The following is a 25,356-nucleotide window of genomic DNA, read 5'->3' as shown; positions in this document are numbered from 1 at the left end:
AAAATATAAACAGCAAATTAAAAAAAAAAAAATTTGATTTCTTAAGTAGCTGGCTGTATATGATTATTAATGATAATGCAATTATTAATTAACGCATCGAAAGCTGGCCACAGGGTACTATACGGAGGCGTACGTGCGAGGTTACATTGTTTTACTTTTAATCTTACATAGCAACGAATAATAAAATTCATTTTCTTTTTGTCGTAGTTTTTATATCATACTCTTACGAACGAGTACATTGGTTTCAACATTTTTTTTTTTTTTGCATTAATCCATCATCTTATTAATTTTTCGGAAGAAAACTTTTTTTAAAAGAAACCAACGAACTTATAGAAAAAAATAAAGTGTTTTAGCGCTATTGTCATCTTAGCAAGACAATCCATACATATATTATTACAACAGAGTTAAAAATAATGTTAAAAGAAAGAAATTGTTTTAAAAGTCTTATAATCCACTGAATATGTAGCAAACGTGGGTCAGTCAGACGATATTGGATTATCGATTATCGAAATCAACTCGGTGTAATCCAAGACAACCCTAAAAATATATATATATCAAACACTTTCTAATCCAGAAGAGAATTACAAATTCCGCATGAAATAGTTAGAGGATAGTTTCAACATAAATCCCGGATAAGTACTTTAAAATCAAAGTCTTCATTCAATATGGTCGGCTTAGGATAAGCTGACAAATGGAAGCAATGAGCTGTCGAGAATTAATTGGAGTATGTGATGCGTATCTTCCACAGACCAAATACGATTCTTTATTCCTAAATAATTATTTTGTATCGTAAACTCCCGAGAAAGACCTAAATAGAAAGAAATTTGTAGAACTGGTACAATTCAAAAAAAAAATTGGTTAACAAGTTTAAAAATATAAGAAGAGGCCTGGAGTGGTTACTGTTTGTTTGTTTCGTCGAAGCCCATCTCTCAATATCAATAACTCTATTTCCAAGTAAAGTATGAATATGTAATGCCGAAAAAAGAAAAAAAAGGGTATGAGGCATTGAAACAACTTCTTTAATTCCCAAATATTCTGGTAAGACGACGAACGGTTTACTGCTTGGTAGCTTTAGCACAGGATCAATCGATACGATCATACGAACACAATTAGCAAAGAAGATCAACCCCTACAATTATATAGATTCACATTTGTACAATTAGATATTTTTGTATAAAGTTTCTGAGGTGTATATACAAAGCCTATTGGGTTCTTCCAATTTTGCTGGGGACTTTTTTTCTTTGTTTCACACGCAAGAAACAAAATAATAATAATAATAAGAAATAAATCTAACACTAACACACATAGCTCATCTAATGATTCTTGGCCCTTGAATAACTTTAAATGGAATTCATAGTCGCTGGACCAAAGTACATAAGCTTAATCCGTTGGAGGTCTTCCGTGACTTCTATCATTGTAGGTCTCATGTTTCTGTGAAAAGATAAGCAGCGAAAAGCTAGTTCCGCAACATTTTGAACAGAAGCAAACATTTCGGGGTCGTTGTCAGCTTTTAAGCAAGGATCAATGATATCTACGACAAGCCCTCTTCCGATCCTGTCAAGGGCAAGAGAGGCAAGGTTCACTTCAGTGTAAGAACGAGTGAAGTCTATGACTTTAAACCCTGAAATGATTTCAATGAGAACAACTCCAAAGCTGTAGACGTCGCTCTTGTCTGAGAGCTGGAAATCTTGGTGGTACTGAGGGTCTAAATATCCTGGAGTGCCTTGTGGAGCCGTGGAGATATGAGATGCGTCGAAATCGGTGGACATGCCGAGCCTTGAGAGTCCGAAATCGGAGATTTTGGAGTTGAATTCGTAGTCGAGGAGTATGTTGCTTGATTTGATGTCTCGGTGGTAGATTGGCGGGTTCATTGAAGAGTGAAGATGTGCGATTGCGTTTGCGGTCTGAGACGCGATGGCGAGACGTAACGGCCAAGAAAGCGGTGTGTGGCCTCTCTCGTGTTGTAGATGCTGAGATAGCGTTCCGTTGGGCATAAACTCGTAGACTAGAAACGGTTCTCCTTGCGAGATACAACAGCCTAAAAGACGAACGAGGTTAGGATGGCTCACGGTGGAAAGAAGCTTAATCTCGTTGGCGACTTGGTCGATGCTTTTGCTGTCTTTGCGTCTAAGACGTTTTATAGCGACCCATGACATGTTTTGGAATTCGCCGGCGTAGACTGTTCCGTATGCTCCAGTTCCGAGCTTGTTCTTCTCGGAGAAATTGTCGGTGGCTTTCTCGATCTCTTTGTAGGTGTAGAAGGGAACGCTGGAGTTTCCATCTAGCTCGCTGAGCAAGCGATTCGCCATTGATGTTTTTGAGGAAGACGCTGAACGCTTGTGATGGTTTATATATGCAACTACTAAGATCGCAATTAGTGAGACTACTCCAATCAAAACACCACCTGGTATAACCAAACAGAAACATTTGAAATAATTATCAATATCACTATTATTATGTAACATGTATACTGTATAGTTTTTTTTTTTTCGTGAAAGAAGGACATAAAATATATAGTTCACGGAACGGAAATAAGAGAATAAAGTTTACTTACCAGTAGCAAGAACGATGAGTTTGTGTACTCCTTTACGTTTACCAACTGAAAAAATAAGAATAATCAAGATCGAATATAATTTTTTTTTGTTTTTCTCAATCGAAGCAAAATAAGTAATCATTGACACTATCTATATTTAGATATTTTCTTAACGGAATATTTGAAAAGTCTAGCTCAAAAGCCACTTGTCTTTGTATAATTGGTTCTTCAGTTTGTCGGTCAAAAAATGTTAGTAGGAAAAAGTCAATTCCGAACCTAATCGGCAACCACCGTGCACGGTGAAGGCGTTGCCGCGAAAACCTTGGAGACAAGTGCAGCGATGACCGAAACCACCGTTGGGGAGCTTGACATTCGTACAGGTTGCGTTGTCGGAGCAAGTCGTGTTATTATTGTCGCAACGCTCTTTAAGCCACCAATCGAGCCTGAGTCGACCCAAGTTCATGGAGCCGCCTTGCGATTTCGAATTGGTAGACTGAGGCGTAATCGAAGAGAACCAATACTTGCATCCGCTTGAGTTGACGACGTCTCCGATACTCATCACATCGGCCATCGTCGTAGCTCCGTGGAGACAGCTCACCGGAGACTTGCATCGACTGATATTTAACCGATCTTCGACGAATCTAGTCCTAATTAAACAATCAGACGACTGTTCTTTGCATCCCTGGACCAGAATTATGTTGCGTGAATTCGACGGTGCGAGATTCTCCAGGAAGAGCTGCTCGATTTTGAGGATGTCGCGTTTGCAGATAGGCGGGATTTTCACGTAGATGTTTGCGTTCGTCACTTCCTCTACCACGAATTCGCCGATCTCCGCGTCGCCGGTTTTCTTTGAGCAATTGAACCGGATTGGATAACCGTCGGAGAAACCGAACGGGTAACGGAGCGAACTGGTTTGGCAGTTAACCGAGCCGGTGGTCGGTGTAGCGACGGTTAGAGTGAAGACGACGATGAGGAGATACCAAGTGTTTGGTTGGCGATTTTCTTCCATCACCGAAATAATAAAAAGGAAAGACAAATAATGATTAATCGAATGATTGTCCTCCCGTCTTATATATCAGTGGCAGATACTGTAAATTAAAGCTTTTCATGTCCATGGATTCATGGAATGATTGATTATGTAGTTTATGTTTTGACTGTTTCGTTCCCCGCGGGTTGAGTTGACCTTTCGTGGATAAGGCTTAATCTTGTCCTTTGATTTTGATAATAGTCAATGTTTGCTAATGGTCAACATCCGGAATATCAACATTTAACTTCAACCAAACCGAAAATTAAAAAATTGCCAAAAACCTTAATTTTGGGGAAAAAATGAAAAACATCTGTATATGATCCAGTATAAAACAAATACCATACCTAACCAATTTATTCCAGTTTTCGTTTGCAATCGATCCAACTTTCCAAAACAAGAAAAATGCAAAGAATCAACCCAAATTGTGTCAACAATTCAAACCATTGATCATTGAATTTTTTTGTTTTTCTTTCTTTTATATGAGATCCTTGCATTTCGAATATCAACTCTGCTTATTCGCGCATATAAGCTCATATGATATGATTACAACCATTATTTTTATTATTACATAACTATAAGAGATTATAATTGATACAGATGTGTGGACATTACTAAAAAAGTCAATGCAGCTAATAATTCTATAATGGATTAAATCATACCAGATCATTAAACAAAACAAATGTATAGAACACTATATATAGCATAAGCTAAAGCCCTACAACTTTAACTTGAGCGGCGAGATTAGAACATGAAATTTCATTCGAAAACCTGTAATCCCGACTTTTGCAAGTAACTCTGAAAATTGTGGACTTTGTTAATGAATTTTTCTTTGTAGCAGACTCAAACGAGCACAAAAACTATATGGATCCCAGTAACTAGAGTTCTATTCATTTATATTTAAAATATGAAAGTTTCGGACAAAATACCGACATTAGTTTGATGACATCGCTCTTAAATGTGAAGCCACAGAACTACCGGGCTAAAATTCAATGCTCACATTATCTAAGATTTGTTATCCGAAGGTCCATCAGGAATTTTGTTTCAATCAATAAACAAACACAGTCAAGGGAAAAAAAAAAAACCACCAAACTATAAAAACAAGTCAACGAGTATTACATAAGCGATAAGGATAACAACCCAAAAAAAAAAATGGAGCAGCGAAAGTTACTAAACTCCATTAAAAAAAAACTTTAGCCAGAGTCTACAGAGCATAAGTCTGATTTATTAAAGCATTAAACAAAAAAGAAACAAGAAAGCTAAATCATTATTCTTCATCAGTGGGATTATGTTTGGTTCCTTGATTTCTCCTTCTCCTTCGCTTCACTTCCTTGAGTTTTATCGTAATCTTCAAAAACGAAAACACACGAACACACTTCCTTGAGTTTTATCCTAATTTTAATTGAAGAAGTGTACTTATAATAATAGTAATAATAAAGGATGTTTAATTGGTTTTACCAGGGTGATTCTCATTGATCTCCTTTTTATCCTTTTGGAAGGTTTGATTTCCTCCATAGGTTCCTCCAAACCCTTCTTCATCAGACCTCGTTGCGTACCCTTCTCCATACGAATGCGACATCACGTCACTGCCCCAATTAATTTAAAAAAGGAACAAAAAAAAAACATTAAAACAAAATACTTACGATTCAGAAACTATTATTATACATGTACATAGTGGACGAGACGAACCCGTTTTTGTCTTTTTGATTTTCAGGCTTTTTATCCATCTTTTGCTGGTCGGGAGCGGTGGCGAAACTAACTCCGGTAGCTTTGCGGCCAAATCGAGACGATGGTGAGAAGAAAGAGACGGTGGTTGAAGGAAGTGATCGGATTGTCTTAAACGCGTTGATCATTTCTTGACGCTTCAATTTATAGAGTGAGTAGTTTTTATTCTCTTATACAAGGAGACGATAAGTTAAAGCAAAAAAAAAAAAAGGAGCTTAATATTGGGGGATGATTGATCTGAGCGATACGACAAATGTATTAAGTACCGGATTTTGAATAAAGAAAGGTTAATGATGGTGGTGTTAACGAATTTAATCACGCCAGGAATAAGATTACTCTATCTACCGACATATGCATATAATAGTACGACGGTGTCTCCACTGAAGTTCGCCTCTTGGAGCTGTGGTGACAGGTGGCGCGACGAAGAGAGGAACCGACATGTTTCTCAGAAATACGACACGCGTTAAGTAATGCGACGAGTTCAGATTTCCATGACAAATCCTCTGCTTACGAATTTGGGCTAGGAAGAAAGTTAAAAGGCCCAAGTAAATTGGGCTGGGACAGCATTGAGAGAAGGGGTTTGGGGCCACGTGGCGTTAAAGGGAGACGGCGTGGAGATGATGTCATCATTGGCACACGCAACAAAGAGAAAAAACCAGTACAGCGAGGGAGACTGACACTGAATTTACTTAAATAGAAGTGTGAACTTTGACTGTATCATCTTCTTAACAAATACATCGAGGAAAAACAAAGGAATATATCTAACTGAACACAATCAAAGAAGATGAAGTAGATTTAGTAACAAGAAAATAACACTTTGATTATATATATATATATATATATATATATATATATATATATATCTTGGCATGTAATCACATATAGCTTCCTAAGTGTTACCACATTCATATACTTCTGATTGTAGATCTATCTTTTTTTTTTTTATCAATCTCAAAACTGGATTGCATATCTTTGTTCCATTTTTTTAAAGCAAATTTACAAACAGAATAATACTTACAACAAATATCTTAGGTTGTTCCGTTTCTAACCTTAGAAATAGTAGTAATACCATCTCAAACGAATGACCAGAACCAGCCAAAAGCAAACCGATTTTAAATTATCTAAAGCGACAATAGTAGCTGAGAGTGAAAAACATCAAGTCTAAGAACTGCTTAAAACCTACTTCACAAAACCAACAATGTTAAAAGGAAAAAAGAAGCAGCACAAAACCTACCCCTAAAGTAAATCGACGTTGAAACTAAACCAAAACACTAATCATCAAATCAAACCATGGGGTATATTAACATTTGCATATATATTCTGTTGTTGTCTAAACAAAAATAACAGTTGAAACAAAACAAAACTAAAAAATACCAAGGCTGGTTCGGTTCGTCATCGCCATGAAGAAACAGTGAGGAGAGGCAAATCGTTCCAGGCCAAGGAGATGAAACCTGGCATAGATTCAACAATTGTATACAAATCGCTGTAATTGTAATACCACAACAGTATCTTCGCTTGGCTCACTGCGTAATTGCTCAGCTTCACCGATTCAAAACCAGCACTCTCCATTAACACCCGCCATTGTTCCTTCTCCTCCATCCGTTCCCTCTGATTTCCGGTTTTCTCCGGTCCAATCAAACCCGAGATCCTCCGACCGAACAGTACTCGTTCCACTCTCACTCTCTCCTCCGAATCTCTCCCCAAATTCGGTTCGAGGGATTCGAAAACCGCAGAGTAGAATTTGAGCGCGTTTCTCATCCGGTTAGCGAAAGCCACCCGGTTTAGACTCACCTCGTACTCTCCGAGAGTCACGACTATCGGGTTTAACGATCTGGCGAGCCGTAGTGCGGTGTCAACGATCGTCGGCGTCTCGTCGAGTAGTTTGTAGAGCTGAAGCATGAAATTCACGGCCAGTACCTCATCCGGGTCGACCCGGAAAGTTGACCCGTTCAGTGAGTGGATTGGAGTGAGAATTGGGATGAAATCGAAATTCAGATCCAGAACCTTAGCGAAATCACGGAGGCGGTTTCCGGTGGCGATTAGTGACGGTTCCGGGGATTCACCGAGAGAAGGAGCCGGTATACCGGAGACCCGGACTTGGATGGGTTTACCAGAAGAACGTGTTGCGAGTGCTTGAAGAAGGGCAGGCCATTGAAGGCCTTGAACGATTCCAAAATCGACGATGTGAATCTTATTGGAATTCTCCGTAGCTTCCAGGATCGCCTGATTCGCCGTCAAATGAGCGAATTTGGAGTAGGGGCAAGCGTCGTTTAGGGTTTTGTAAGAGAGGATCATTTCCTCAACAGACGGCGATTCCTTGGGCACGGAATCAGGAGACAGTCTGTCGCAGAGAGCTTCCGTGAAGTAAAAACCCAGTCTCTCCGTCGGATCACCTAGCTCCGATACAGAGTCTCGGATCCGAACAAGCGCCTCGGCAGCGACGTCCGACTCAGATTCTAAGATCCGTGCACAGTCGTAGATAGCTCTCAGTAGAGGCGGTTCTTGGTCAAAGCCCGGCGAGCCACCGTCTTCGGAGTCGTTAGTCTCTGGACCTTTGAGTGTCTGATGAGGCGGAGATGAAGACGGAGGCGGGGGAATCGATAATGGAGAAGACGGAGCCCACAAGGTGGAAGAAACCGGCGGACGAGGAAGTGGACTCGACGTAGCGATGACTTGGTTGAGATCTGACGGTTGAGAACACGGGACACTGAGTCGACTCGGGTAAGCCGCCGCAAAAGGATCAGGACCGTAGATTACGAAATCGGGATTATTCTGCCATGTGCCACAATCAGGACCGTCAGCCGCCACCGGGTCTCCACCGCCAATCAGAGACTCCATCCACTCGTCGGATTCAAACTCACCGCCAGTTCCACCGTCGAAATCAGACAACCTAAACCCACCACCACCACCGGCGGCGGAGGTCGGATGGTGATGGTCTAAGGTGGGAAACGGAAACCCCGAGTCGCCGGGATCTCCGCCGCCAGAAACCTGAAACGGGTCAGGAAAAGCTGAGCCGGGAAGCACAAAACCGAGGGACTGGTGGGTCGTATTGGGCCAGGGATTAAGAGACAAAGGGTTAATCCCGAAAAGCTGATGATCTTGATGCTGCTGCTGTTGCTGCTCTTGTTGCTGCTTCTGTTTGATGACTTGTTGTGCTATCGCCATTAGATTGCCACTATCAGTGCACATGTAAGCCATTCTACGGCTAGATCTATCCGGCGTTTAAAGGCGGTCTAACACGACTGCCACCTGCGAATTCGCGTCACTGTAAGACGAAGAAGACGATGACGAAGAGAGAGAGAGAGTGAAACGGCGGGATCTCCAGCTGAATCGAGTTTTGGAGTTTAGTATTTTAGAGAGAGAAGAGCGGTAAGAAAGGTCAGCCCTAGAAAGTGGATCAACATCGATTAAATCTGACCGCCCGATTTCAGTGTGGATCCCACTTTCAATGTATCTTTCACTATGTAGTATTTTTTGCTTCCCTTTCTAAAATATATACGATATTTGTAACGGTAATAAAACCAATCTCTCTATAAACAAACACTCACGAGATGAGTCATGCCAACATCTTTTGTCACCAGAGATTATTTCCATATTAGTTTTGTAGATAAGAGTAACACTAAATATCGACCGCGATAATAAATTTTTGTTTCTATGTTTTAAACACAAAAATTTAATAAGAAATATAATACAGTATTTCGTATTTAAGCGGCAAACCAACGCAATTTTTGTTGTTGTCAAAGAAAGCGGCAAACGCTATTAAAATCTAAATTTTAAAGTTCAATCAAATGCTGTTAAATGTGTCGGTAACTAAGTGCTATTTCAGTGATACGAAAACCTAAAAGATATTAATTACAAAATTTCAATACTTAACAATCAAAGATCAAAAATTTAAGCTTCACTACCATGATTAATGACACTCGTTTTATATAAAAAAATGATTTTAATGATATCAAATTTGAATTCGAGCTCGATATATTAGGTTTGAGATGTATATGTTAATCTTAAGATATTATGCTATAACGTGAACATGAACCAGAATTGTATTTACTTACAAAATAATGTATTAAAGTTTACGGCGAAATTGTGAAAAATATTTTCAAGTTGAAGAACAACTATAGACGATATATGATATCCACCGAGGTTAATATAGCATGTTCATAATATATGTCTCCATTGAAATAAAACAACAATATGGGTTGGAAGTTTGGTTTTCTTCAAGATAAGACTTAAGACTTAAAATCTTATTTTTTTATAAAAATGTAAAGAATAAAGTTGTAAAACGTTTAAAATCTTGTTTTTTTATCAAAAATGTAAAGAATAAAGTTGTAAAACGTTGTTTTTTCTTTTGAATATAATTTAACATTTTATTCAAAAAAAAAAAACAACATAACTGATATCTTGATGTAAAAACAAAACAAATTGTTTGACCAAAAAAAAAAAACAAATTAACTGACTTCTCTTTAATTTATTCACGCGGCATTCTAGCGTCAAAACAAACTTAAAGGTCTTTAATAAAAAAACACCAAATATTGAGAAGAAAATTTGAAACAAGATTTTTGTTTGCTCTTTCAAGCATTAGAGTTTTTGGTGAGGCAACCTCAGTGTGGAGAGGATGACGCGGGACGACGTGACCTAATTGACAAATAGCCCTCTCTTTTCATTGTCAATCTCTTCTTCTCATAGAGCTTTTTCCTTCTTTTTGTTTTGTTTACTTACAACAATCTATGCTCTTCGGAATTTAGATTGCAATGATATATGTTACAGTTTCACGTAGACGTAGCATAACATATTTCAGTTTTGGATATTTAATTATCCTGCACCTGAATACTAATTATTTTAGTGCTAATCAATTTGTTAGCTCATTCTTCCTATACATTACAGTAAACAATATTTATATCGTTTGATCGGTGTCTAGCCACATATCTCTCTAAACGATGCATATTCTGTTTTTTTTTATTGAAAACAATGTTTAAGGATTTAACATATAGTATACGTCATCAATCTTTCAAAAAATACACAGAGTGTATGTTAAAAAATAAGTAGATTCAAATATATGTATTTAATTATTATTTCTTATAATTGAACTATAAATTGTGTTTGGTGAGCTGATCCTTAAAGTCGTATAGGAAAGGAGATTTTAAAAGAAGGGAAGAGAGTGATTAAAAGAGTCCTACCAAAAAAAAAAGAGAGTGATTAAAAGAGAGAAAGAAAAAAGAGGAAAATGTCTGTATAGGGTTCTATTTTGTGTGTGAAAGCGTCTCATCCCGCTCTTTTCGGGGGACCCAAAAGGTAGGGTCCACCTACTGTAGACGATGACGTCATCTAACTGTAGATCTTGACTCTTTTAAGATCTCTGCCGTTGATTTAAAATATAGCCGTATCTGATCAAACTGCTCTGACTGTCTGTGAGTCACCTGCATGTCCTCGGTAATAATTGAATATGGAAATATATAGGAACAGAAAAAAAAATATGATAGTTATTTGTCTGTATGTAAATATTGTAAGTTGATTAACATTAACATCATGATACAATAGGGACAACGTGACGCAACGAAAAAAATAAAAATTATTATAAAGCTAATTGAATGAGATGGTTCATGTTTCTCGTTAACGTATTGTCAATTGTTCATTCAAATCGTACATTGTTACGCGCCAGAAACTTGTGTATAAGTGTGAGTATGATTTGTATATATATATACACATTTTGAGGGTGACTGATGGGCCCATGGATCAGCAGCCCATGTAGTTCTAAAATGTGACACGGAAAAGGCATCGGTGGTGGGCCCCGTTAACTGTTGTTGGACCGATCCCGGACAAAAGAAGAAGGAAGCAATCGATAAAGCTTTATAATTTACCCCAACAATGCTAAAAAGACCAAACAAAACAAATACAAATAATATTAGAAAAGTTTACATATTTGTTCTACTCTTTATAGAGTAAAAAGATATAAGAAAATATCACTGACTGCTTTTCACGTTATGAATTTATTTTAGTTTTATTGATTTGATTTTGTAAAAATATTGTGTTAAAACTATTACAGAAATAAGTACGTAAGACTACGTATTTTAAGACTTTTGTTCATATACTTAAAAGGTTGAAATCCTCTGAATTAAGTACACTTTAATTTGTCTAAACTAATTTTTGGGAAAGTGGTAATACAAAAATAAAAGGCGTATTTGGAAGAAACGCACTGTTAGTCTCTCAGCTCTGTCGACTATCTCTCTTTTGGGTTGCACCGTAGTCTCCACGTCAAAATTAAAGGCCACTCACTTTGGTGACCCACTTCTTCCCACTCACTCGCCACAGTTTCCTAAATTTTCAAATCAACACAGTTATCTCTTTCATTTTCTTACTTAAAATATATAGTTTCTTAAGATTGTAGTGGTAGTCGTTGTTCTAGGAAAAAAACATAAAACATATTTTTTCGTTGGGATAAAGTAAACTATAGAAGGTCTGGAACTTAGGTTTAACCCTTCCGGCCCATTTGTCTATAATCTTTTTTGATATTTAGAACTAGCCCTTGATAATACGATGTTTTTTTTAGAACCTTTTCATTTGATAATATGATGTTTAAAACGTAAATCGCGCTAATTACAAATGGAGTTGCACATAGTTTTGGTAATTTTTCCAATACTTTAATTCATTTTTGCAAAACTGTAGTTATTACATTGATTAAGTCAAAATTTACTCCTGCACTTTTTTCCTTTACTTTTCATAACCCGTCAAAACAAATATTCAAAAGATTTTTAATTTAGATACGGACAAGAGAAAGAAAGGTGTGCGTAGAAACTCCACTTTATCGAAAAGGTTAGATGAAGATTAGGTGATTTAAGACGTTCCTCGGCTTCTCTTTCATACGTTGCATTCTAAGCATTTTTAAGTTTGAGTCTTGAATGAGTAATAATTTATGTGTTTTGAATTTGTTGAATGTGAAATGAATAGGCTAATGGATAAAGCTGGTTGGTGAAGTCGACTGGTTGATTTAATTTGTCGTGGAGCTTACTAATTTTGTCACATCCAGTGACATCGATTGGTTCTAATTAGAAATTTTGACCCTACAAACATATACACACACACGGATAAATATATAATACTTTAGGTTTTAGTATAATATATATAGCGATCTAATTATGATTAAAATACATAATCAGTCGAAACTGTTGTGGGTCTCGTTTCTAAGTTTCAAGGTTGTAATCATACACCATTTATGTATTTAATTTAGATTCACCGACCGTATTTGCAAATTGCATAAGTGGAAGGGCACCTTTTAGTAATCGAATAAGCAAGTGGACGACCCTAAGAGTGAGGCATTAGCAAGGACCCGTTTTCTGCGACCAACAACATTATCATCTAACGACCAAATCAAAAATTTAAATTCCCTCAAAATTCGCAAACAGTATATCTTCTCCTCTCTAATCTCTAGCCACCTAGTCGTGTAAAAATATTTCGGGGTATAAAATTTTGCTACCAACCCAACTCAAGATAGGTGAGACAATATAGATATTAAATACCGTAATCATTATAAATGAATCAGCCTCAAGCCTCAATATCGAGTTTCGACCGCGAAATAACATTTACCAATCAACAATTAAGAAATAATTAAGAAATTGCTATATCACCAAGAGGCGTAACAACAAATTAATATGTATAGTTTCAGGAAATGGTTAAAGTGAATAACCAAACAAATTAACAAGTTTTTTTCTCCTTCTTTTCGTCATTTTATTTCACCCTTTCTGAAAGGGTAAAAAAAAAAAGAAAATCCAAGAGGACGGACGATACTCCTTTCTCCTCCATCAACAGCTCACATAATAAATACCAAACTCTTTTGTCTTCTCTCCTAATTATTCCCTTTTTCTTTTCCTGATTATTATTACGATGACACTTAAAAAAAAAAAGAGTAAAGCATATGGCGGTCTCCTGTGTGTAGGGGACAATCAATAGACGCGAGCTTTGGGAGGGAAAGTCTCAATCTCATCGTCAAGAGTGTCCATGTGGACAGGCCTATAATCCAATCTCACTTTCTCATCTTCCCAATATCCCAATGTATGCTTCATCCACTCTCCATCCTCTCTTTTCTGCACAACATTTCATTACGTATTCTAATTAATGTTGGTTTCATCATTTATATCACTATGAGATGTTTAATGTGTGGAAAGCGCTGAGGAAGGAATCACAAACCGTGAAATCTTCCCGAGCATGTGCTCCTCTGCTTTCCTTTCGTGCTTCCGCTGAATGCATTGTTATGGCAGCGTTTATCAAAAGATTCTCCAGTTCTATTGTCTCTATCAAATCAGAGTTCCTGCACTCATCAAATTTGTAACAAGAATTTTACCACATTATTTTGCAACACTGAGAATTAACATGTAAGAAGTCCTTTTATTTTTTTTTTACCATATCAAACTCCTATCTTTAACCTGGACATCCTCGAAACTTTCCCAGGCCTTGTCGATCAACTGACAACCTGTAATTATTTCAAAGCAAAATTATGGTAATGAGTCTGGCTTCTTGCAGGCGAGGGAGCTCTGAATTCAGGACAATTTAAGATTACTTTTGTTTCTTTACCTTCTTCCAAAGTTTCTTGGGTGCGGAAGACAGCTGCATTGTTCTGCATAATCCTCTGCATGTTCAATCTGATACTTGAAGTAGGAAGCGACCCTCTTGAGTTTCTTAACTTGTTCAGCCATTCGATAGTCTTCCTACCTGCATCCTCCTCAAGAGGCCTCTGTTTCTCTCCTGCACCGATCGAATAAAGGTAATTAAATCATCAGAAGATGCTTTTCTATTTTTTTTTTTTCAATAAACAATAGTACAGTCTCGAGATCTTAAACAAAAAAGGCCAACCTGGTTTGTTTATCTCTGCAACCCTATTTGCACAAGCACGGCCAAACACAACAATGTCGAGGAGAGAATTTGCACCAAGCCTGTTGGCACCATGAACAGATGCACAAGCTGCCTCCCCAGCAGCCATAAGCCCAGGAACCACTGCATCTGGATCATCACCTTTGATGGTAACTACCTGCAGGATAAAAAGAATGACTTTGACTCTTGTCCTAGGCTTCTAATGCATCTCATGCTTCACTCAACCGAAATTTCAGCAAAATCCCTTGACAGACTTCTCCTATTCTTACCTCTCCGTGGTAATTTGTTGGGATACCACCCATGTTATAATGAACAGTGGGCAAGACTGGAATTGGCTCTTTGGTAACATCAACACCAGCAAAGATAGCAGCAGTCTCAGAGATTCCAGGAAGCCTTTCTTTTAGAACTTCTGGTGGAAGATGATTCAAATGGAGATAGATATGATCCTTATGCGGTCCTGGTGAATTTAGCAACAGTTATCCAAGATGAGAATAAAAGTAGACACAACAAAAAGTCAAGCATGGATTCACTTTGAAGACACGTAGTGAGAGTTAGCTCCAAAATTTTAAAAACGGTTTTCAGGGTAGCTTACCTACACCACGACCTTCCCTGATTTCCATAGTCATAGATCTGGAGACAACATCTCTTGATGCAAGATCTTTGGCTGTAGGAGCATATCGTTCCATAAAACGCTCACCTTCACTGTTTCTAAGGATACCACCTTCACCCCGAGATCCTGCAATTTTATGATAGACAAACACCAAAAATGCAAATGTCAAAACACATTAATAATTATATTGCAACTAAATCGAGTATCTGAGGACAAAATGCTAACCTTCAGTGATGAGACATCCGGCCCCATATATACCAGTAGGATGGAATTGAACAAACTCCAAGTCCTGCAACGTATTAACAATAATAGTATTAACACATAAATGACAGAAAAATCTCATCGTACAAGATTTCTTCTAAAAAAAGAAAATGAACCTGGAGTGGAAGACCAGCCCGTGCAACCATGGCATTGCCATCTCCTGTGCATGTATGTGCTGAAGTTGCAGAGAAGTACGCTCTTCCATACCCCTGGAATAAGATAAGCCACCAGGTGATTATTTTTGCACGATTGGAAAATTTTGTATCATTTAAAAACTACACTAAAAACTAAGCTCACCCCAGTGGCCAAAATTGTTTGTGCAGAGCGGAAACGATGCAATGTTCCATCCTCCATGTTTAGTGCAATTACACCCTGGCAACTGCCTGCATATCAGATAACAATGTCGCATTAATACTAACAGCAGAGACAGTAAAAGGAAATTAACTCCCATACACTTACCATCACTAGCCATGAGCAAATCCAGAGCGAAGTATTCAACAAAGAACTGGGTGTTATGCTTCATAGCTTGTCCATAGAGGGTATGCAAGAGAGCATGCCCAGTACGATCCGCAGCACAAGCACAACGATAGGCCTGACCACCTGATGGTTGAATAATAAGAAAGCGGCCAATATGAGAAATCTACTAAAGCAAAGTGTCAAAGCTCTCAAAACAAAGTGTATAAGAGCGTAAATGGACAAAATGAAATTAGAGGATTGAAAGCTAGAAAGACATCAGACAATCCACCTTTTCCAAAGTCAAGACTCTGACCACCAAATGCACGCTGGTAAATTTTCCCCTCTTCAGTACGAGAAAACGGCAGCCCATAATTCTCAAGTTCAATCACTGCCTTGGGTGCCTCTCTGCACATATACTGGATAGCATCTTGATCACCTGCGCAAAGAAAAAGAAAAGAAAAGAAGCTCACAAATTGCTCAATGCACGCACAGCTGAACCACATAATGGCAAGATCAAGATTACCTAGCCAGTCACTTCCTTTCACAGTATCATACATGTGCCATCTCCAGTCATCTTCAGACATATTTCCTAGTGCAGCATTAATGCCACCCTTCACAGATTTCCACATCATAAACTCAGTTTCAAAGAAACCAAATTCCATTATAACCGATGGTAGAAAAATTACCTGAGCAGCGACAGTATGTGACCGTGTGGGGAAAAGCTTGGTAATGCAAGCGGTGTTAAAGCCATGCTCCGATAATCCAATCGCCGCCCTAAGTCCTGCACCACCAGCTCCAACCACCACCGCGTCATAGGTGTGATCCACTATCTTGTAGTCATCGGTCTGCGACACGATCAACATGGACACAAATAAGCACAAAGTAATTACAAACGCGAACCAATCAAAGAGAATTTTCCTCGTATCCAACATTTCCTCTACTACCACTAACGGATTTAATGGCGGATAAAACTATGATTCCTGAATAAACCAGACGCTGTGTTCCCTCGCAAGCATCCGCTTCTCGAGATTCCAGGCGTATTACATAAGATCGAATTGGAAAAATTACAAACGGAAGGAGAAGGAAGGAAGAGAGATCATACCGAACCCGTGGAGAATAATCTAGAAATCCGAGATCCAGAGAGTGAGGTCCTTGAATAAGGAGCTCGAAGGCTACGAGAGACGCAGCGCCACATCTTCTTCTTGATTTCTCAAAGCGAATCAGTTGAATGCAAATCCGTAGAAATGAAGACGAATAGTTTTCTTTCCCTCAGAACTCGCGAGAGGGAGAGACGTTCCTTTAAGAAGAGGACGCGAACGGAGTGAGAGAGAGCCACCGAGGTGCTTAAAAAAGAAAAATGGAAAACGATGACTTCTTTTTAATTCCCTCAATACCCTTAATTTCTACCGATAATTACGGCTAAACCGATTTGCTTTGGGAACTAAAACGAGCCCCCAAGATTAGGCTCTTGTAATTGTCACATTGTCAATAATACCCTCTGTGACATACTTGCCCAAATGTTTGTTTGGTGCCGCACTTATTCTTTGTCGGCGTCTCCTGATCCCAACCGTTTAAAATAAATCCAACGATTAAGTGCTAAAATGATCTTATAACGGAACATTAGAAAATATCATTTTAAAATTAACCATGTTTTTGTCTACCATTATATTTCGTGTTTGATAGATAGATAAACAACAGTGAATTCTCAGGTAAATTGTAACAAGCAACTCAGATAAACTTATTATTCGTCTTTCGTCCGTTTTTGTTTATATTATGATTTAGCTTGATAGTATTCAGAAACATAGAAAAAGATACTCGTGGACGGTTCTAATCCAATAATAATATTTGGGAACCTTTGTAATTTGATAAAATAAAATGTTGTTAGAAAAATAGTACAATAATAGTTACTGAGAATGTTCAGTATCAAATCCGTTGTCGTCCAGCGGTTAGGATATCTGGCTTTCACCCAGGAGACCCGGGTTCGATTCCCGGCAACGGAGTTTTTTTTGTAACTTAGTATAAGTCTTGAGATTTTCGTTAATTTTCAGGTAACTCCTAAACATATACTAGAATAGGGTCAATTGTTTTAACACATGAGAGCTAATAACACCATTAACTCTCATGTTTCCATGGTTTCAAGTGTTTTCTTAACTTACAAAACATCCGAGACCCTCTAATGATCAAACCCTTTTTAGGCAAAAGTAACCGGTAATGTTCCGGAAAAAAAAACCACACCGATGTGGTTTTCAATGGGTGGTTCAATGGTTCTAACTGTTGAGGGAAGATAGCATCCCTCCAGCTGAACTAGGCAGGACCACTTCCCAACCCGGACCCTTCACTGGGAAAGCTTCACCAGCTTGTGGTTCTGTCTCGCCTGGTGGAGTAATCATCAGGTCACTCCGGTCAAGCAACCGCTCAAGATCTTCATCGCTTATGTCGGCTTGTATCAGTTTATCTTCAGCGGTTTCATCGTCCTTGAGCAACGCCAGTATGTCATCTTCCTGTGTGTTTGTTTGGTTTAAGCTTAAGATGATGCTTTTCTATTAAGGGTATAAGAGGAATGGGTTTTTGAGAGAATTGAAACCTCTAGTGGTGTTGATGACTTGGCACGTTCTTGATGAAACTGCCCTTTGCCAATAACCACATGTTCCAGCTTAAGCTTACTGTACGCCCGTTTCAGAATCCGGCCCTGTGCAAAATGTCATAAACTAGTCTCAAGAGGCAACAATCTAACTGGCTTGGAGTAGAAATTAATTAGTAAGACAGCAAAGAGTTTTACCTCTATTGACTGAGCCGTTGCAAGCCTGTAAACATGAACAGGTTTTGTCTGACCAATTCTGTGGCATCTGTCCATGGCTTGCAAATCCATTTGAGGATTCTGGAGATAAGGCAAAAACACAGTTAGAGACCACCCGAGAGAGATTAGACAACGAAAGACTTTCTTAGAAGATTAACTGAATTGATTACCCAATCACTGTCGTAGAGGATGCACGTATCAGCAGCAGTAAGATTGATTCCGAGTCCACCTGCTCTGGTACTGAGAAGAAATATTCTACAGCTGCTCTTCTCATCACTGAATTCTTGGATCTATTTCATGAGAAAGAGACTTTGTGGTTATAAATATGGTCAGAATGTTGTTTAAATGCAATAGCAACATAAGCACAGAAGAAACCTGTCTTCTCCTTTCATCCAGTTTCACACTGCCATCGATTCTGCAAACTTCAAACCCCTTCTCACTGAAGTAGTAATCCATAATGTCCAAAAGTTTTGTCCACTGGGAGAAAATTAAGACCTGTTCATCAGGAAAAGATCAGAGCACTTCTCAGGGGAAATGAGCTAGAGCCAGGGGTTTGTAGAACATACTCTGTGGTTTTTGGCAAATAACCGAACAAGCAATCTCTCCAATAAGCGGAATTTACCGCATTGTCCAACAATATCTTCAACAGGAGGATAGAGATCTGTCAAGAACAGTAACAGTTAGAGAAGTAAAACAGAAGTTTGTTTCAAACTTTTGTAAAAAGGCACACTAACATACATGAACCCTCTATTTGCCCCACAAGAAGGTCAGGATGGTTGCAATTCTTCCGAAGTTGAATCATCAGATTGTTAAGCTTTCCCTTCCAGCCTTGACCTGATGTAGTAGGAATGAGCAAAGCAATACAGAAAATGACACAATTACCTGTAAAGGCATAAAAACACATAAGATCAGTACCTCGGATAGCATTCTCTCCAAGGTGTGCTTCCAACGTGCGATTCACAAGATGTTCCTGGAACTTTTTCTGATGATCAGTCATTGTGGCATAAATAATAATCTCCTTTTTTCGTGGAAGTGAGAGCTCAACATCACATTTCATTCTACGGAGGATGAATGGTCGTAGTATGCCATGAAGTTTAGCAACAACCTAAACAAAAATTTAATCTTCCCATGAGATATATCATATATGTACAATCAAAGAAATCCAGTAATAGTGAACATAATTGTTCATACTTGAGCACTTCTTTTCTCTTCTCCTTCTTCCTTAGTTGCTTCATTTTTGTTCTTTCCAGAAAAATCAAACCTGTAAGAGGAAAAAATGTCAAAAAGATGCCACCAGTTTTGCTATATGGATAATAGTAGAAAAGGAACGTTTGTACCATGACTCAAATTCATCATGTGATGCAAAGATGTCAGGCAGAATAAAATTCAACAGTGACCAAAGCTCAGACAAATTATTTTGCAGAGGTGTTCCTGTCAGCAGAAGTTTGTTCTCCATCTTCAAGTATCTTAGTTCCCTCAGCAATTTACACTTAGAGTTTTTCAGCCTGTGGCCCTATATAATACCAGTACAGAATAGCGAGTTAGAAGGATCAACTTGAAGATACAAACTAACGTGTCTAGTACATTAACCAATCTGGAAACTTACCTCATCAATCACAACATATTTCCATGGATATTGCCGCAGATTTTTTTTAGCATCATTCATAGCAACCTCATAAGAAGTGATAACTATAGGGAACTTCGGACCAACGGTTTTGGGCATGTGCTTCCTCCTGAGCTCATCCCTCTCTTTCTTATCTCCATGGTAGATGATTGCATCAATGGAAGGCGTGAACCTATTCAGCAAGGGGAAGAAAAATTGACATAGACCCCAAAGATTGACATCTATGTAAACATGAATGGTCAAGAGAGTACCTAGTGATCTCATTCTTCCAGTTAGAAAGAGTAGACAGTGGAGCAATTACTAGATATGGACCATCCAACCCATTTCCTTTCAGATGAGATAGGAAACCAATCGTTTGTATTGTCTTTCCAAGTCCCATTTGATCAGCTAAGATTCCATTCAAACCATTTTGCCACAACGATATTAGCCATTTAACACCTTTGAGCTGATAAGACTTTAACTTCCCACCAGTTAGAAGAGGAACTAGTTCACTTTGCTCTTTCATGACTCTTTCTTCATCCGTCAGATCGGAGTCGAGGGTTTGACCACCTTCCTTAGATCTCGAAATCATAGCAGCAACAGCTCTCTTAGCCTTCGTCTGAAAAAAAAAAAATAAGGAATAAAGCATCCTGGATTTTCCGGAAACATGCACAAAATCAAACAAATACATTGAAGCTCATGGTAGATAAAGTTTATAAATGGAACTAACGTTGTTGCATTGAGAAGCAGCCTTTCTTTTGCGTCCACGACCAGTCTTCTGGGGCTCTTCTTTTTGGCTCTCACCTTCTACTCCATTCTAGCAAAACACAATATTCACACAAGTACTTAATTAAGAAAAATGAGTCTCAATCCAAACGTGAAGAACCAACAAGAACAAGGCAAAACGAAGATTACTTTGGTAATATCCTCCATTTTCTCAAGGAGGAACTCAGAGTACAGTTGTGTTTGCGTCAAGAGCTCATCTAGTTTAGTAAACTGGGTATCATTCAGAGTAGGAACTTCACCGGACACAGCAAATTCTGCTTTCTCTTCATCTTCCCGAATTTTGAGCAGCTGCTCTTCTTCCTGAGCCATGGCTTCAGAAATAAGAGATGAATCTCCAGTTAAGGCTAGAAGTGTCTCTTCCTCTGCAACGGTAGCAGTTTTCTTCTCCTCACAGTTTTCCTTCAGAGTCAGAAACAAGAGCAAATCAGAAAGTGAAAGTAATACCCATTTGCAGAACAAAAATCGAATGTGACACAAAAAAAAATTTTATCCAAGAAACAAATAAAAAGAAGAAAAAGAGCGAACAAATCTATTTATTATTGTAGGTGAATAAATAACAGGAAAATGAGGGGAAAGCGTAAAACCCAGAACAAACCTCTTCACTGAGAACAGAAGTCGGTGAATCGCCAGACGCATCTTTCTCCGTTTTCCCGTCGCTGGCCATTTCCGAAGCCCTAAGAATCCGAAAATGATATGGCAAACACAAAAAAAAAAAATCAAAAGAGAAACCGGTGATTTCGAAATAGAAACCAAAACACAACAAGCAATCAAACGCGGAGAGTAAAAAACCCCAAAAACAGTGAGCGACTTAGAGAGCGTTAAGGATCAGAAAACCGCCGGAAAACAACAATGAAAAGAAAGAGACAATAGCAGAGGTGAGAAGACTTACGGAGCGGCTTTTCTGGAGCGCAGGCTAACCATCGTAGAACGAAGGAAACTCCGGTAAGAGAAAACCCAACCGGCGGGAGAAATCACCGAACAGTCTCCGTCGCTTTTGGAGACCAAATTCAAAACGAGGGTATAATGGAAAGACACACTGTCACACTTAGCACTTATTTGACAATTTTCCATTTTTTTATTAATTGGAAGTAGCGCCAAAGGGCGGGAAGCTTTAAATGACACGTTTACCCCTACCTTTTTCCCTTTTTAACGATTTTGGTTGTGTATAAAAACAAAACCAAAACAAATACAAAACGCTGATAAGCTAAAATGCTGCTAAATTGGTTTGATTTTTATTTCCGGAGTGAATAAAAGAAATCAATGCTGTTGATAAGGGAGCAATATTCATTATCCTTAAAATACACTAATTAATTTTTTAGTGGGGGAAGCTGACCCCATCCCAACTAACGACGGTCACCGTACTGATAATAATGATCTTGGTCACCTTCTTGTTCCTCCTCACGCTCGTAATTGCTTGAACGCCTACGCCCTTCATAGTAGCCATGACCTTCCTTTGACTCACCTCGCCTCTGCTCATACTCGGCTTCTCTCTCACGGGATCTTCCGCCGTCGTCTTCATACTCACCGCTCTCGTAGTCCGGTTCCCTCTTCCGACTCCGCTCCCGGTCATGATCCCTAGTACGGTCCCGACGGTCTCTATCTCCTCGGTCACGCCTGCTCTCTCTTTCTCTATCTCTGTCTCTACCTCGGTCCCGGTCTCTGTGGTGCTTGTCCTCTCTATGACTCTCTCTCAGTCTATCGCGAGACCGTTCACGGGACCGCTCATGAGACCGTTCCCTAGACCGCTCATGAGACCGTTCCCTAGACCGCTCATGAGACCGTTCCCGAGACCGCTCATGAGATTGCTCGCGTTCCCTTTCTTTGCCCCTATCATGAGATTTCTCACTGCTTCCACCACATAAATGAGCCACAACAAAGTGACAGAGAGGGAAAAAAAAGTGCAGGGATTTGTCAAGAAAGAATTATCTTACCGGTCCTCACGGGCTCTTGGCTCCTCGGAGCGGGACATTCTTCCTTGAGGTTGTTGTTGTTGTTGTTCCTCCTCGCCAGCGATCTTCTCACCAGGAACTCTGGTGGTACCAAGTCCACCACCAAGCCTACGGGGACGCCAGTTCGGGACTGTTCTACCTCTCTCAACATCAACCAACACTCTTCTACCATCAATCTTCCTTCCATCACCTTGTTTATATGCAGCTATAAGAGACCACAAGCTGGTTTGTCAGCAAAAACAAAAAAATGATTTCTTATCTTGGAACAGAGAATAACGTTGTGAGCGGTTTTTCTCCACCTTTCATGTCACGGGTGTGCAAGTACTCGATGAAGGCATAACCTTTGGGTTTATTGGTTTGCTGATCAGTCACCAGATGAACCTGACGAGTTGACAAACAAAGACATCAAAAAATCACAAGAACCACCTTTCAGATACGTTTTGTTACATGTCAAACACGCACAGGCAACCTTTTTTCTTAACAGGCTTCCACATCATCACCACATCAAGAATTGGCAGAAAATGGATTCCATGGCAGCAAGTTTTACCATTTCTGAAGGGTTTAACGACCCCTTACCAGGGTTATAAAACTTTTATGAAATTTAGATATACAAATATGTATAATGCACAAATTTGCCAGATCACCTTCATAGTAGCTGACAAAACTTTTGCTAGCCTTTAAAGCCAGAAGACAAGAGTTATAGTAGATTTGTTTAAAATACAAAAAAGAGAGAAGGGTTGGTATACTCCCTACTTTAATTACCGATATTGTTTTAAGATCTTACATTAACTGCCCATACCCCAGAATTTCGGCTTCCCGTGTAGGATGAGTCATTTTCTTGGGAGCCAGATGGATAGGAATAATGGGGAACAAAATATTTCTTAGTGGCTTACCAGGATGGGTTTCGAGGAAAGTATATCTCAGAGACTACGAAACCTGTGAAGGTACACCCTCGATATCGTAGTAAAAGGAATAATATCCTTTGAAGAGACAGGTCTAAAAGTAAAGTTACCTGATCTATATCTGTTCCTATAGTTGATTTGCCACGAAACATCTCAAGCAATCACCACGGAGCAGAAAGGTTTGTGACTTAATATTGACCGGAATATTACTACTTACTCTATGTTAGCAAGTTATGAAAAAAAAGGCCCAGTGGCTTTAGTTAGACTAAAAGAAGGAAAAACATGGCAATTCAGCAAAAGCTCGATTTCTGGTCTCAAGGGAAAAAGTTATAGGTAAAAATTCAGAACCGTAGAGACTTGTGGACGTAAAATCAAACATATTGCAAAGAGAAGATGAGAGCGAGCAGCCATCTCATAAGTTCTTACCGAAGCTGTTAGGGAATGCTCAGAAATACATACCTGCTTAATTGGTCCGTAAGCCTCAAACTCCCGTTTAATCTTACTCTCGGAGGTCTCATAGTTCTGCAAGACGACAAGAGGAACATAAAGTCAAGCACCACAAAACACACCTGTCACTGAAGGTCATTTCAACAAGCAGCGCAACTTACAAGTCTTGCAACAAATAAAGTCTTATATGGATCTCCGGAAGCATTGGGATCACTATTGGGATCATCTGTGGACAAAATATCAGTTCACCAAATCATAAGAACATGAAAACACAAAACAAAGCATGGCTATAACTACTAGGTGGATTACATTTCTTTAGCTCCTCTGCAGCCTTTTCAACTCCTTTCTCCAGTCGTGATTTATGAATTCTCTCCCTTTTTTGTGCCTGGACCAATAAAACAAACATATAAGACCAATACATATATATGTCACTGAAATAAGCATAATAGAGAGACAGATTGAGGTGAAACATACAGGTGTTTCAACTTCCGGCTTAGGTGGAGCATACTCTGGATCTCCAGGTTCAGCAAAATGACTCACAAATTGAGCCATGCCTAAAATCGAATACACGGGAAAAAAATTACCTCTAAAGCCTATGAATGAGTTAAGTTAAATACACTCAGTAGCTAAGTTAAGACCTGTATAAGGAGGGCATTTTCTCTTTTCCGGTGGTGGCTGGAACTCCAATGGCGGTCGTGGCTCAAAGAGCTTCAAAAGATTGGGCGTTAAGCCTGTCGGGTGACTTTGACCCATCTGCGAATTAGCAAGAGATCATATTAACAAGATGAAATCCTTCCCAAAAAGGTTCCAATTCCATGGTCGAACGTATTAATTCCAAACTCTAATAAATACTAATTTGAAACCAATGAGCAGAGTGAAGTAATGTACAATCGATATTCGGAATCGATCTAAGTTACAAGCATTGGAAGGGAAATAGTAAATATCAGTAAATCCCGAAGAGCCTGATATATAGCAAATTAAGCACTGAACAAGAGCTAAATCGTATTCGCATCACGCGCTCGTATGAGGATAATCAGCCAGGCGATAAAAATAGAATCCCAACCCTAGTTAGAGGAGCAAAGCAAACAAGAGCTAAATCGCACGGGCAAACCCGAGATAAGAGACGAACCAGCTTAAGCTGAAGAACGTTGGATCGGTTCTGAGCCTTAGTCCGAGCCTGAACGGCGGCGTTTTGGTTACGCATGAACGGATCGCTCAAGTCCCCCATGGTGATGGTGAAGGGCGGTCGGAGCTCAGCTAGGGTTTTCGGTTTTCCGGGAGGAAGGAGATTGGGGTTCGCTGGGGATATCAGAATTAGCAAAGGTTTGATAGTTTTTGTTCTAGTTTTGGGATTTTAGTCTTATTTATGTTATTTTATATTTTCTGAATAAAAGATTATAC

General features: G+C 39.0%; 6 protein-coding genes and 1 non-coding gene across 13 annotated transcripts; 1 reads left to right on the top strand and 6 right to left on the bottom strand.

The window, feature by feature from the left end:
* Nucleotides 1–1,150: 1,150 nt before the first annotated feature.
* LOC18012825 (wall-associated receptor kinase-like 21) lies at nucleotides 1,151–3,608 on the bottom strand. The gene is made up of 3 exons (XM_006393812.2): nucleotides 2,810–3,608; nucleotides 2,555–2,599; nucleotides 1,151–2,404 (listed from the first exon to the last, which is right to left on the bottom strand). Exons 1-3 carry the CDS (start codon nucleotides 3,540–3,542, stop codon nucleotides 1,341–1,343), a joined length of 1,842 nt encoding a protein of 613 aa, XP_006393874.1. The 5' UTR covers nucleotides 3,543–3,608; the 3' UTR covers nucleotides 1,151–1,340.
* Nucleotides 3,609–4,633: 1,025 nt separating this feature from the next.
* LOC18011509 lies at nucleotides 4,634–5,628 on the bottom strand. Its single transcript, XM_006393811.2, has 3 exons — nucleotides 5,247–5,628; nucleotides 5,016–5,143; nucleotides 4,634–4,905 (listed from the first exon to the last, which is right to left on the bottom strand). The coding sequence occupies exons 1-3, from the start codon at nucleotides 5,408–5,410 to the stop codon at nucleotides 4,844–4,846; spliced, it is 354 nt and encodes a 117-aa protein (XP_006393873.1). The 5' UTR covers nucleotides 5,411–5,628; the 3' UTR covers nucleotides 4,634–4,843.
* Nucleotides 5,629–6,541: 913 nt separating this feature from the next.
* Nucleotides 6,542–8,730, bottom strand: LOC18012177 (scarecrow-like protein 4). Its single transcript, XM_006393810.2, has one exon. The coding sequence runs from the start codon at nucleotides 8,478–8,480 to the stop codon at nucleotides 6,675–6,677; it is 1,806 nt and encodes a 601-aa protein (XP_006393872.1). The 5' UTR covers nucleotides 8,481–8,730; the 3' UTR covers nucleotides 6,542–6,674.
* Nucleotides 8,731–12,858: 4,128 nt separating this feature from the next.
* On the bottom strand, nucleotides 12,859–16,798 carry LOC18011543 (succinate dehydrogenase [ubiquinone] flavoprotein subunit 1, mitochondrial). The gene is made up of 15 exons (XM_006393809.2): nucleotides 16,574–16,798; nucleotides 16,158–16,316; nucleotides 15,995–16,082; nucleotides 15,761–15,907; nucleotides 15,475–15,615; nucleotides 15,313–15,398; nucleotides 15,132–15,224; nucleotides 14,980–15,043; nucleotides 14,737–14,880; nucleotides 14,414–14,601; nucleotides 14,127–14,301; nucleotides 13,848–14,018; nucleotides 13,677–13,746; nucleotides 13,464–13,584; nucleotides 12,859–13,360 (listed from the first exon to the last, which is right to left on the bottom strand). Exons 1-15 carry the CDS (start codon nucleotides 16,664–16,666, stop codon nucleotides 13,220–13,222), a joined length of 1,881 nt encoding a protein of 626 aa, XP_006393871.1. The 5' UTR covers nucleotides 16,667–16,798; the 3' UTR covers nucleotides 12,859–13,219.
* Nucleotides 16,799–17,399: 601 nt separating this feature from the next.
* On the top strand, nucleotides 17,400–17,471 carry TRNAE-UUC. Its single transcript has one exon. It is a non-coding gene; the product is annotated as a tRNA-Glu (tRNA).
* A 36-nt stretch (nucleotides 17,472–17,507) lies between these two features.
* LOC18011542 (ATP-dependent DNA helicase DDM1) lies at nucleotides 17,508–21,669 on the bottom strand. Its single transcript, XM_006393808.2, has 16 exons — nucleotides 21,547–21,669; nucleotides 21,253–21,331; nucleotides 20,787–21,056; nucleotides 20,602–20,688; nucleotides 20,144–20,490; nucleotides 19,875–20,064; nucleotides 19,606–19,781; nucleotides 19,460–19,529; nucleotides 19,184–19,373; nucleotides 19,007–19,102; nucleotides 18,835–18,929; nucleotides 18,644–18,763; nucleotides 18,439–18,558; nucleotides 18,251–18,349; nucleotides 18,056–18,160; nucleotides 17,508–17,972 (listed from the first exon to the last, which is right to left on the bottom strand). Exons 1-16 carry the CDS (start codon nucleotides 21,576–21,578, stop codon nucleotides 17,739–17,741), a joined length of 2,310 nt encoding a protein of 769 aa, XP_006393870.1. The 5' UTR covers nucleotides 21,579–21,669; the 3' UTR covers nucleotides 17,508–17,738.
* A 198-nt stretch (nucleotides 21,670–21,867) lies between these two features.
* LOC18011910 (U1 small nuclear ribonucleoprotein 70 kDa) lies at nucleotides 21,868–25,299 on the bottom strand. 7 transcript variants are annotated; one of them, XM_006393807.2, is made up of 9 exons: nucleotides 25,085–25,299; nucleotides 24,594–24,708; nucleotides 24,430–24,509; nucleotides 24,265–24,340; nucleotides 24,117–24,181; nucleotides 23,968–24,030; nucleotides 22,906–22,987; nucleotides 22,589–22,811; nucleotides 21,868–22,502 (listed from the first exon to the last, which is right to left on the bottom strand). In XM_006393807.2, exons 1-9 carry the CDS (start codon nucleotides 25,181–25,183, stop codon nucleotides 22,001–22,003), a joined length of 1,305 nt encoding a protein of 434 aa, XP_006393869.1. In that variant the 5' UTR covers nucleotides 25,184–25,299; the 3' UTR covers nucleotides 21,868–22,000. The 7 variants fall into 7 exon arrangements, with proteins under 7 accessions (XP_006393869.1, XP_024006918.1, XP_024006921.1 ...); XM_024151150.1 differs by having other exon boundaries at nucleotides 21,868–22,484; XM_024151155.1 differs by lacking the exons at nucleotides 21,868–22,502; nucleotides 22,589–22,811; nucleotides 22,906–22,987 and having other exon boundaries at nucleotides 23,092–24,030.
* Nucleotides 25,300–25,356: the final 57 nt, after the last annotated feature.

Source organism: Eutrema salsugineum, unplaced genomic scaffold (assembly GCF_000478725.1).
Source record: "Eutrema salsugineum unplaced genomic scaffold, Eutsalg1_0 scaffold_6, whole genome shotgun sequence".
Lineage (NCBI taxonomy): Eukaryota > Viridiplantae > Streptophyta > Magnoliopsida > Brassicales > Brassicaceae > Eutrema > Eutrema salsugineum.
Note: the sequence above shows the minus strand (reverse complement) of the source record. Positions and strands in the feature narration are given on the sequence as shown.